The sequence below is a fragment of the Rhododendron vialii genome, chromosome 7a (genome assembly GCF_030253575.1).
Source record: "Rhododendron vialii isolate Sample 1 chromosome 7a, ASM3025357v1".
Classification (NCBI taxonomy): domain Eukaryota; kingdom Viridiplantae; phylum Streptophyta; class Magnoliopsida; order Ericales; family Ericaceae; genus Rhododendron; species Rhododendron vialii.
This window is the reverse complement of record NC_080563.1, coordinates 7,303,159-7,315,806: the sequence shown is the minus strand read 5'-3', so window position 1 is coordinate 7,315,806 and position 12,648 is coordinate 7,303,159. Positions and strand designations below refer to the sequence as shown.

Here is a 12,648-nt window from a genome sequence, read left to right as displayed (position 1 = left end):
TAGTTTTGAGGGCCTTTGTGTTTTGGCTCCATTTGGCAAAAAAAATAAAATCGTTTTGATGTCCCACACGGCGGCAGCGCACTATATGGAGATGCACTACAACACCCCCAAATCCAAATACGACTCCTGTATGAAACTCAGTGTTCTAAAAGGTGCTCAGCGCTAGTCGGGTGGTAACACACTGCCAAGCGCCTAACTCGCCTAGGCACCGCTGAGAGATTCTATTTTTATTTTTAAATATTTTCTATGAATTTCTTGTGGAATAAATTAATCTGGATGTGATAAAATAAGTTTTGGCAATTAATGTCTCTCCAAACTAAGTGTTTACATCACTATAATTTGCATTTTGACTGTCTTCAAAAAAAAAAAAGTCTCCGCCTAGCCGCCAAGATTTGCCTAGCTCCGCTTAGAGCCGCCGAGGGGTATAATACTGCCTAATGAACCGCCCTTCATGTCCTTTAAATCGAAGCAATGGGATTTTTAGTAATAAAGGACATGAATCTGCCAATCCTTAGATGTTAACAAATTACCCAAGTCCAAAAACATTGATATCAGTTAAGCACGCTTTTTAGCCAAAGTTTTTGTGACCATAATTTATTCTATGCGGGGTGTACCATAAGCTTTTCCAAATTCTATACAATCTACTTTCTATTCACGAACTATTACTTTTTTTAATTTGGAAAAAAAGAACTAAAATTCCTGGCAATTACACTATGTTACATTAACAATTAAATCAGGGAAGTGCTACAATACACACCCCTTATTTGGGTGAGTATCATATGCACCCTTATTAAAATACACCAAAATGTTATGAATCCCAAAATGTTACGAATCTATTGCTAAAAAGTTACGAATCATATTGTTGAAAAGTTACGAATTTTTAGTATAAAAGTTACGATACGAAATAAAATGTTATGAATGACCGGTCCTACAAGTAAATTTTTATGAGGTGGCACAATATGAACCACACAATAGGTGCATATGGTACACACCTTAAAGGGGTGTGTATTGAAGACTTTCCCTAACAAATTAAAGCAGTGTATTTGAGGCAATGGGTATTGTACGTACCAATGGAGGTGAATTTGGCAATCCCTAGATGTGAACATAATGATAAAGTCCAATCATTGATTAATTTTATAGGAAAAATTAATTGATGAAATGGTATTTACGGAAAAGAAAATCAAGTTTTCTGATGCAAGACTCAACCATTACTGGGGGGTTGCTTGCGTTAACCAAACAAGGCTCATAATAATTGTACCATGTCATGTGTGTAGCACAGTAGCAGTTACCAATCAAAACGTAAGTAAGAAGGTAAGACATAGAAAAAAAACAAAAACCTCCGGGTCAATCGGTGGTTGCATTTAAAATCATAGCGGCCAGCATCAGTAGCTATTTTCAATTTGGCCGGCATCAGTAGCTATTCTATTTGACTGGCATCATTAGCTATATTTTTTTCGGTACTATCATCATTAGCTATATAGAAGATAAGATAAGACAAACAAAAACAAAGATCTCTCGGTCAATTGATGGTTGCATTAAAAAATTAAGGTGGCCGCCAGCGGTAGCTATACGGAAGGTAAGACATATAAGAACAAAGACCTCCAAGTCAATTGAAGGATGTTGCATTAAAAAATCAAGGTGGCTGGCAATAATAGCTGCATTCTATTGGCAGGTAGAATTAGCGATAAAAAATCAATGTGGCCGGCAGTAGTAGCTTTACAGAAGGTAAAACGTATGCAAAAGAATCCGAGTCGATTGATGGTTGCATTAAAAAATCAAGGTGGTCGGCAACAATAGCTATATTCTATCGGTAACATGTTGGAGGTAAGGACGAAAGTCTTCTAACAGAGAAACTTTACCAGGTCCAGCCACTCAGCCAGATCTAGAATCTGTGTGCATGCAGGTAACTGTTTGAATCATATAATTGCCGAACGATGTATGTAAACAGGTCGATAAAGAAATGTGAAAAAGAACATGAGACTGGCGAGTTTGCCCCACAAAATTTTGAGACTTGGGGCTTCTATTTTTGTTGTTAAACAAATGTAAGAATGTGAGGCGGTACATGACAAAAATTTCAACAAAGTTTTCTCTCCAAAAGTTCGATCCATGGTTCCACCACAAGTCTTGTGTTGATGATTTGAATCGTTCATCTTCTAAGAGATTTATTGTAGACAATATGTACACAAAAAAGATAGGTTGATTAAATATTGATGAAAGATACTAACTGAACCACATTTCTCTTGAGAAAATTGATGGTTGAAATTCTAGCTATTGTTGCCGGCCACGTACCTTGATTTTTTAATGCAACCAAGATAGGTGATTTGTTTAGATAGTCACGATTTGCGAATAATGAACATTCCGTCACTAGCTCCAGATCAATTGGTGGTTGCATTAAACAAAAAGAAGAAAAGGTTTATGCCTATATATGTACCTATCTCCTAGTTGAATAGGGAAGGGCATTGGTCACTTGTAAAAGAAAGTCTTGGTACAGAATAGTCTAACATTGTTTGGGTATGAACTGTGAGATCACTTAATAATATGAGGGACCTCTCCACGAATTGTCAATTGATTCTGGGTTGGATACGAATTTCACAATTCGATTAATTGAATAGTAGAAGAGCTTATTTGCCTATTAAAAAAAAAAAGTAGAAGAGCTTATTTGACTTCGAATATAAACGTAGAAAACTCTCATTAAGATGAATCAATAAGTCACAAAGATTTGACCCAAAACTAACAAATGCGATTCTTTTTCAATAAATACAAAAAAAGTTAACCTTTTTTTTATTTTATCCAAACTCACCCGTAGTATTACATCGATTTTTTGTGGGACTCACTTTTGGATCCCAAAAGATGATCCGATCCGTTCATTAATTTTAAAATTATTTTTTGCATGACGTTGTAAAAAATCAGTTCCATCGCATAGATGTAAGTGGTTGATCCAATCTTACAACTTTTTATCCAGAATTTTAATCCGAATTTTTGAATAAGAAGTTTTAAGTTTGGATCAAACACTTACCTTTTTATCGGATGGAGCTGATTTTAGAAAGGTCGCTCGAAAAATATTTTAGAATGAATGAACAGATCGGATCATTTGTATGGGACCCAAAAATGGGCCTCACAGAAAATCTGTTGAGAATTTTGTGCAAAAAAATCTGTTTGGTAGCAAAATTGGAGAGAGAAACATATTTTCGGTTTGTTTTTGGACGGAAGTTGACGACAGGGGTGTAATTGATGAGTTCTTTTGATACGTCAGGTGTTTATGTGATGTTTCGTTAAGGTCAAGTGTCTATGTGTAATTTGCATGAAAGGTCAGGTGCTAATATGAAATTTTCCGGAAGAGAAGGCTCTTGGTCACTTATAAAAGGAAAGCCTTGGTACAGAATAGTCTAACATTGTTTGGATACGAATTTCACAAGTCCATTAGTTGAACCTAACCTTCAGTCAGCGTTTTTTTATAGCATTAAACATTAATTTCTGAATTTACCATCCAAATCTAGAATCATTGTGGCTGCAAAAAGAAGTACGTAAATCGGTAAATGGAACATGAAAAAGAATAATGATGAGGGATGCTTGTTTCTGCAAGTTATCACAAGCCAGAGACTTGGGTACTTCTTTCTTTGGGATCATAAAAATCTTGACCGTCCGTTGCTCGGATTAAAATTCGAGCCGTTCATTATCGAGATCAACGGCCGGATGGGCAGATCGGACACCACTGCCAAGCTGGATGCTTGGCAACATCCCCGGGCCCTACTTGGGAGGAATAGTAGAAGAGCTTATTTTACTTCAAAAATCAACGTAGAAAACTCGAAACAAAACACCCTCTTATGAAACTAATAAGCATCGGGTGGCATCATCAATGAAACCATCTTCATATCACATAAGAAATTACCAGATAAAGACCTGGAATCTAAACTCGAAAGGATTATAATAAGCTGGTACAAGTAACAACGAATGTGTTATTACGAAGAGGTCAAACAAAGCCAGGCTCAGTTGGATATCCGCGTAAAAACCTGAAACTTCTTTCTAAGGCCCATTTTTATCAGTATCCTCACCTGTTATTTCATCAAGTCTTCTATAAACAAGCCCGTGAGTCCGTGACTAAGATTTATCTAATCCAATTACAATTGCAATAGGTCAAACACAGCCAGGCTAAGCTGGATATATATACCCCAAAACTTTCTTTTGAGGCCTAATAGTTTCACCAGTATTTCCCCACATTCTTTCATCACATCCTCCATACACAAGCTGTAACTATGATCTGTCGAACCAAGTACCAAATTCCAAAGTTCAATGCCCATAGTACTACAAAACTTCCAAGTACATTAGAAACATAGTCTCGTTCAAAGATATCAGAATCGGCAATTAAAGAAACATCTAATTCTCTCTCCTTTCCCCTTTCTTGCATGGTATAGTTCAAAAGGTGGATCATTCCCAAAATAATTGCAGTTTAAAGTTCAGAATCCTACAATAATATGATAAACAGTAAAGCTTCATTGTTCATGTACATCCATAAACATCTGTTAAGTTTAGAAGATCTGCATCACTTTTAAGAAATTATCGTGATTGCCCATATTCCGAGTGCGTTACATTTCGATCTCAAAATATTCTGTGGTACCGACTTCAAGGATCACTAGTTAATCCTCACAGTATGTGACAAAAAAAGCTACGAGCGTGCATCTTTCTTTTTAGAAGTACTAATTTGGTTATCCTGTTTCTCATATATAAAGCAAGTAACTAATGTAAGTAGAACATTAAAATGCCAACAGGGGCTGCTACATAATTGCTGCAAAAGAATTAAAATCAAAACAGAGTACACCCATACCAATTCCACTCCAGCTCATAGAAATTGATGATAAAAGCAGAAATCCAAGAAAATTGTGATGACTAATGAGACAAAGAGATAAAGGTAGCAGCACCTCAGGGCTCGGACTTATACACCTAACTTTGTTTCCTCCATGTCACACACTGAAAACTGGTTTGATCACAATCACGTAATGCCAAAGCGATACAAGCGCTTTCCTTCACAAAGTCATAATCCAAACACGGCCTAGATGATCTACCATCACTTCTCATATAATTTTGGCCACCCAAGATCAACCTGCTTTTAGAAGCCACTCAATGCAACCGGACCAAAAGTTCTTATCAGATAACAGCTAGCCATGATTGAGATTTTGTGATTCAGCAAGAGCTTATACTCAGTAGAATACCAACCTAGAAAAATTAATGATTAGAGAAATATGCATTAGCTTAGATGCTCTATAGAATGACCAAGTAGATTATAATGGAGTGATGCAACAATATCACATTTTTCTCTGGAAAGTAAACTTAAGGGAACTACAGAAAATGCAAGGGAAAAAAGCTAGTAACATCTTTGGCTAAACCACTCAAGGGAAGGGTCCAAAATAGTCTGAAATACGGTACTCAGTCAGACCTTCACATTTCTTCTACAAAAAAATCAACCCTTGTGTGTACCTCAACATTAAACCAAGTGGAATGCCCAACCATAGGACCAATTCAAAGGCGTTTCTCTGCTGATTTATACAATTAAAAAGCATTTTTTTACATCTTTTGAAAAAAAAATCCTTGTCAACATTCTCATGAATATTTCAAAAAATGCAATTTTCAAGCCAGAAAAGAATACAAAGCGCATATACTGAAGAAAGATGAGAGATCAAACCTGCATAGCTGTACATGCCTCCAACGGTTCACTACCAGTCAGCTAACTTCCAAACCCCGAAAATTGAAAACCAAATAAGGACGTTGGAAAGTTGCAGTCATCACCTAATCCAAAGTTAAAAAAAAAGCTCGGTGAGCAAAAAATAAAAGTAAGTTGCATGACATTGAAAATTAAAGAATTTAAAATGCAGGCTTAAACAAGCACCAAGTACTTCAATTGCAAACAACTCAACATTTAAGAGAATTAACAAGGACAGGTTTATGATATCGAGTTTCTCCAATATTTAAGAGCATTAATAACAAGGACAAGCTCAATGTTTACGGGCTTTTTCAGTTTATAAACATGAGTATCAGATCGATGGTTCTATAATTCCGAATTATCATAGAATGGGCACCAAGGCCAACTACGTAATTTGTGGTTGTTTTTTTTATAGTTTCTACTTTGTAGTAGTAGTAACAGTCGTAGTTCCAAATGGCGTTGAATTAATATGCTATATATATACTGCTTGATCAGCTAGATCACCTTTTTGCATATGCTAAAACAATTAATAACTAAAAAAATCATGAGGAAAAGAAATGAATGTGGAAGCCCATTCATCTACACACATGCAAAAACAAAGAGAAGTGGTCGAGAAATTAATAAATTAGTATTTATTAATAATAACACATGCAAGAATCAGAAGATGAATGGAATCAAGTAATGAGTGGGAAGAAATACCTGATCAGTGGGAATAGCTTATACTTCACCATCGATATATATACGAGGGATGTGAGCAATCTTATGCCAGTCCTCTCCTTCCGCCCTGCGGCAACGAGGTACCACCAACGGACAGTCCCAAATTTCCAGCTTTGAGAGGGAAATGGGAAGCCTCTCTACCGACAAGGATTGGAGCTGTGGGCAATCGGTAATATACATTTCTTCGAGAGAGACAAGAGGTTGAAGGCCCCTTCCGTTGAGTGATTTGAGATTCACCAGATGTCTGAAGCAGAGATATGTAAGAGTGGGGGGCAGCAGCCCCTCCTCTGGGAACGACTCCAACACATCTTCAGATTCACCCTTCAGCGAAAAGCATGTGAGGGAGGGTAATGCTTGCAAACCCCAATCTCTTCGGCCACCAACAAGTTTCTCACAATTACCGATAGATAGATAATCTAATTTGGAGGGCAGACCCCCTTCCGAAAAAGACTCAATTTCTGGACAGCCATATAAAATTAATGAGTGAAGAGATGGGAGGAGGGTGTGCATTTGTTCTGGCAGAGACTTCAGTTTCTTGCAATTCCATATTTGAAGAAAAGTTAATCCGGAGGGCAGACCCCCTTCTGGAAAAAACTCAATTTCTGGACAATCCTCCAACCATATTTCCTGAAGAGACGGCATTTGGCCGAGTGGTGGCAAGGAAAAGCAATTCTCGCACTTCACCAAAGTTAACGACACCATATTGCCAAACGGTTGATCTCCTAACCAAGTAGGAAATTTTAATGCCTCCATAGTTTTTAATATCAAGGAACTCTAAGTTTGTAGGAGGCTCTAGGTTTTCAAGTACATCTCTTTCCTTCCGTGAATCCTCCGCAGTGCTACCCCATTCCAAAGTTATCGATTTAAGGTGCTTTTTCTCCTTCAACTTTGCTTCTGATGCGTCGTCGCGGCTTGTGACATTTTCCAAACCTGAGATGGTGATTGCTCCACGAAGACTATTAAGCTCTTTCAACCCATTGATACCTGACCCGCTGCACTTTCCCACTACAAAAGCAGTTAATCGTTGGAGATTTTTCAACCTACTTATATTCACTGGCATCTCTTTTAGGCTGGTTTCGCTTAAATCAAAAAGACGCAATGAAATAAGTTTTCCAAGATCTGCCGGTAAAGTTGTAAGAAAACGACAATGAGATAACAACAATGTTTCCAAATTATACAGTGTACAGACGGATTCAGGCAGCTGAGTGATTTGACTGTAGGAGAGGTCCAAAAAGCGTAGATGGATCAGTTTGCCAATTGAATAAGGCAATTCCTCAACGCCATATCCCGGCAAAGTTAGCAGCCGTAAACGTGGCATTCCTGAAATAATCTCATCAAACACCTTATTGCTCAACCACACCTTTTCGCTCCGCCAAACATAGTAATTGGTTCTAGGGTCTATTTGAAGGAAAGTCCTCAAACACTTAGCATCCTTAATTACCTTTAACTTATCAACGCCATCAAAGTTACGTCGAACATACGAGAAATGGCGTACATTCTCAGATGTACCACATGGCTTGTCATCCCCTAGCCTATAACAGAAATCTCCCATCACATGTTGAGCTAAATCATGAACAAGATCATGCATGACAAACAAATAATCAACATGATTGGATCTCTGAAAAAATGACCTTGAAAGCAATTCGTGGAACCACTCATAACCTTCTTCTTCCACTGTCTTATTATTCTTGGGTTTCACCAAAAACCCTTCCGCCATCCAAATTGAGACTAATTCCTTCACGTCAAATTCATAATCCTTAATAAATGTGGAACAGAAAGCAAAACATCTTTTCAAATGGGAGGGAAGATAATGATAGCTCAATCTTAAGGCTGGAAGGATGTTACTCTTCTCCTCCGATAATTCCCATATGGCACTTTCCAGTATATTATTCCAATCCTTAATGTCTCGTTGGGAGCGCAAAAGACCACCCAGTGTTTTTGCAGCTAAAGGCAAACCTTTACATTTTCTCACTATCTTCCTACCAATCCTTTCAAGGTTACGATGTTCATTGCAATCTCCCTTCTCAAATGCATATTTGGAAAACAATTTCCAACAATCTTCTTCTCGTAATTTTTGCAAACCGTAAATAGGAACTGTTTGCACAATAGAAGCAACGCTCCTATTGCGCGTCGTAATGATAATCTTACTCCCATGTGCTCCAAATCTGAAAGGAGCCATCAAGACATCCCAATGGCCAGGGTTCTCGTTCCAAACATCATCCACGACAATAAGAAACTTTTTCCCACTCAATAATTCCTTCAGCTTGACATGAAGTGAATCTAGGTCCTTTTCCTCACAAGGCCCCCTTATAACTTTCTCAACAATCGTTTTCGTGACCCTTAAAACATCAAATAGGTCAGATACACAAACCCATGCTGTCTTCTCAAAATGCGCATCCACTCTGCCATCATTGTACAAAAGTTGAGCAAGGGTGGTCTTGCCCACCCCACCCATCCCGACAATTGGAATCACATCTATCTTATTACTACTTTCTCCATCAGACAGCAACAATTTCATTATCTCGTCCTTGTCATTCTCCCGTCCGTAAACACAGGATTCATCCACCAAAGAAGTTGTTGGCAACCTGGTTTGGGACCAGTTCCGTCCAGCAACTTCTCTCAAACCAAGTACGTCTTTTTCTTTTGAAAAATCTTCTAACGTATCAATCATCTTCTCTAACTTGGACTCTGTCTCATCGTCAAATAATTTAGTGAAGGACGAGATCAGAGACTGTACCTGGTTTGGGACGCTTTGGTACTCGGCTTCCACCTTGCACCGCAAAGCCTCAGTAGCAATCTCATCCACCAAGTCTTCGGCGTCGTAAAGGGCACCTTTCAGCTCGTCGAGCCATTGTTTCACAGTTGGATCAGTGATCTGCTTGTCCTCTGCATCATTGAGCACCTTATTAAGTCCAAGCAACTTCAGCTTCAGATTTATGAGGAGCCTTTCGTCATGCTTTCGACCCCGGAAGAAGTTGATGAACTCCTTGGAAGTCAAACGGTCGAGCAGCACTCCAAATGCAGCGCCGAGAAGTGCTTCTCCAGCCATGATTTTTTCCTGATTTTTGCAAACTAAAGAGATCACATGAGGGTAGGGAGACAAAGAGTGCAGGAAACCAAGAAGTGCTTCTATGGAATGAATATATGTCAATTTTTATTATTCATGGAGTGAATTGAGTGCATTGACCTGGCAGGTGACACGAATAAATGTAATATTATTTTTTCTGAGGAAATGTATTTTTTATTAGTGGAATAAATGTATTTCTCTACTTATGGAAAGCCACTGGCACACAGCTTAAAAAATACATATCAAAGTTAGAGGAGAACAATTTTGTTCATCCTCGCGAAGGTATACTCATTTTGCGTTCTACAGTAAAAATTCAACTAATTTTTTTCCAATCTCAATCTTTTGTAGAGATAAAACAATTCCATGCTTTTTGCATTTTTTCACAAAGTATTTTTAATTGCTTTTCATGATCTTTCACAATTTTCAAAAATATCAATATATCATCAGTATAAATTACGCAAAAATCTTTAAGGTCTTTAAAGATATTATTCATTCATCTCCGATAAATATGTGGTGCGATATTTAACCCAAAGGGCATTGCACTCCTATAGTAATGTCCTTTAGATGTACTAAAAGACATTAACAGATTTGAGTCTTCATTAAGTTAAAATTTGACAAAACTCGCTTTTAGAATCAAATTCGCTATAAAAATTTGCTACGTTGGTTAAGGAAATTAAAATGACTTTTCAAGGTATAAAATAACCCATCAAAGACTAATTTGCTCATGTAGTTGTTAGTTTACCACCATTTGAGTTGACTTCTCTTAATCTCAGCATGATTTCTTACCATAATTAGCTGGGAATGACTTCGGTGTCCCCAGTCATTTTGGGAACATCCTAACTTTTGGCATAACAAAATCATTATGAGTATAACCAAAATCCATTACAAGCATGGCAAAACCATAACAAGGGATAACTTGTTTGTTATGCATTGGTTGGGTTTGGTTATGCCTTGGTTTTTTGGATATTCCTTGGTTATGCCTTGTTTGGATTTTATTATGCTTGTAATGGGTCTTAATTATGCTCATAATGGTGAAGTTATGCCAAAAATTACAGTGTCCCCAAAATGACCGGGGACACCATAGCATCATCCTAATTAGCTAGACCAAATTAACTATATAGTACCACACAAGTAGATCGTTTGGGGAATGACTTCGGTGTCCCCGGTCATTTTAGGGACACCATAACTTTTGGCATAACAAAACTATTATGAGTATAACCAAAACCCATTACACTCATAACAAAACCATAATAAGGCATAACTTTTTTGTTATGGCTTGGTTGAGTTTGGTTATACCTTGGTTGATTTTTTGGATATTCTTTGGTTATATCTTATTTGGGTTTTGTTATACTTGTAATGAGTTTTAGTTATACTCATAATGGTGAAATTATGCCAAAAATTACGGTGTCTCCAAAATGACTGGGGACACCATAGCATCATCCGATGGTTTGGCAATGCATTTACAACAACACTTCGGTGTCTTCCTTCCTTTTGGAGACACTATAACTTTTGGCTTAATAAAACCATTAAGAGCATAACTCAAACTCATTACAAGCATAACAGAACCATAATAAGGCATAACCAAAATCAACCAAAGGCATAACCAAAATCAACCAATCCGACGGACGAGATTATGCCACCTTATTGGGAAATGCTATGGTGTCCACCCGCCATTTGGAGACACCGTAATTTTTGACATAACTGACCATTACAAGCATAGCCAAAACTAGTGATATATATAACCAAGGCCTACAAAGGCATAACCTCCAAAATTTTCAAAAATTTTGGAGATTTTGGGAGTTATGCTTTTGTAAGGCCTTGGTTATACATATCACTAGTCTTGGTTATACTTGTAATGGTCGGTTATGCCAAAAATTATGGTGTTCTCAGAATGACTGGGGACACCATAGCATCATCCTTACAAATTTAACCAAAACTGACCAGTCAAACAAGTAACTCCAACAGGTCAAAGAATTGGGTATAATAAAACCAGTAAATGGCATAACATGAAACCCAAAAAGGCATAACACGTGAATTTCATGGGTATAACATTTTCCAAACTGGTATAACATAAACCCAAATTAAGTATAATTAAACCATTAAATGGCATAACTAGTGAGTCATAACAACATGGCCATAACGGAAACCATCAAATAGCATAACAAAAAATCATAAAAGGCATCACTACAAGAAAAATGAACATTGGTGACGATAAAGTGGCGACGAAATTTAATTTCATCACTAAATGAGTATATTTGGCGACGAAAAAATAAATTCGTCACTATTTTGACAACTTTTGTGACGAAATAATTTCATCACTAATTATACCTGTTTAGCGACGAAAAATATATTTTTGTCACCAAAGGTACCCATTTGCCGACGAAATACATTTTTCGTCGCCGAAAGCTTAAAATTTGTGACGAAATTATTTTTCGTCACCAAAGATAATCATTTGGTGACAAAAAATATATTTCGTCGCCAAATGTGACCAATTTAGTAACGAAATATTTTTTTCGTCACCAAATACTTAACTTTGGTGACGAAAAATAATTTCGTCACTATTTTAACGCTTTCAGCGACGAAAAATATATTTTGTCGTCAAATGGGTACCTTTCGTGACGAAATTTATGAATTGTGCTTTGTCACTAAATGTATTTCGGACATAACTCTTTACTAAAAACTCTGATTGAGATAATTCAAATTGGGTTTAAACAATAACTCAATTGCCTACAACTTTCATGTTTATCAAAATTGCTAATTTTATTGTTTAAAGGTTCAAAATTACATTCAAAATACATTTTCATGTTAAACATACATGTTATATATTAGATATTTCAAAAATTTATTGAAAAGTGTATGTGGTGCAGTTGGTCGGAGCTTGCACGAAAAATTCAAGGGACTCAGGTTCGAAACCCAGCAGGAGCAAAAAAGAAGGATTTTTTTCCCATATGAAAACGTCTTTTGCAACGAAAAAATTCGTCACCAATTACTTATATTGGTGACGAAAATTTTCGTCACCTATGTGATCCATTGGTGACGATTGTTTTTGTCGTCAAATAGCACAATAAGCGAGGAAAAAAAATTCGTCACCAATTATTCACTTTTTGGTGACGAAATATTTCGTCATCAAAAGACACTATAGGTGACGAAAAATTGATTTCGTCTCCAG

General features: G+C 37.0%; 2 protein-coding genes across 4 annotated transcripts; both read right to left on the bottom strand.

Annotated features, from left to right (window-relative positions):
• Window positions 1-3,467: 3,467 nt before the first annotated feature.
• LOC131332595 (putative disease resistance protein At3g14460) lies at window positions 3,468-6,922 on the bottom strand. Its single transcript, XM_058366896.1, has 3 exons — window positions 6,439-6,922; window positions 4,169-4,258; window positions 3,468-3,508 (listed from the first exon to the last, which is right to left on the bottom strand). The coding sequence occupies exons 1-3, from the start codon at window positions 6,920-6,922 to the stop codon at window positions 3,468-3,470; spliced, it is 615 nt and encodes a 204-aa protein (XP_058222879.1).
• On the bottom strand, window positions 4,679-9,579 carry LOC131334689 (putative disease resistance RPP13-like protein 1). 3 transcript variants are annotated; one of them, XM_058369868.1, is made up of 3 exons: window positions 6,395-9,579; window positions 5,678-5,781; window positions 4,679-5,211 (listed from the first exon to the last, which is right to left on the bottom strand). In XM_058369868.1, the coding sequence occupies exon 1, from the start codon at window positions 9,459-9,461 to the stop codon at window positions 7,008-7,010; it is 2,454 nt and encodes an 817-aa protein (XP_058225851.1). In that variant the 5' UTR covers window positions 9,462-9,579; the 3' UTR covers window positions 4,679-5,211; window positions 5,678-5,781; window positions 6,395-7,007. The 3 variants fall into 3 exon arrangements, with proteins under 3 accessions (XP_058225851.1, XP_058225854.1, XP_058225852.1); XM_058369871.1 differs by having other exon boundaries at window positions 4,679-5,098; XM_058369869.1 differs by lacking the exon at window positions 5,678-5,781.
• Between the last annotated feature and the right edge of the window lie 3,069 nt (window positions 9,580-12,648).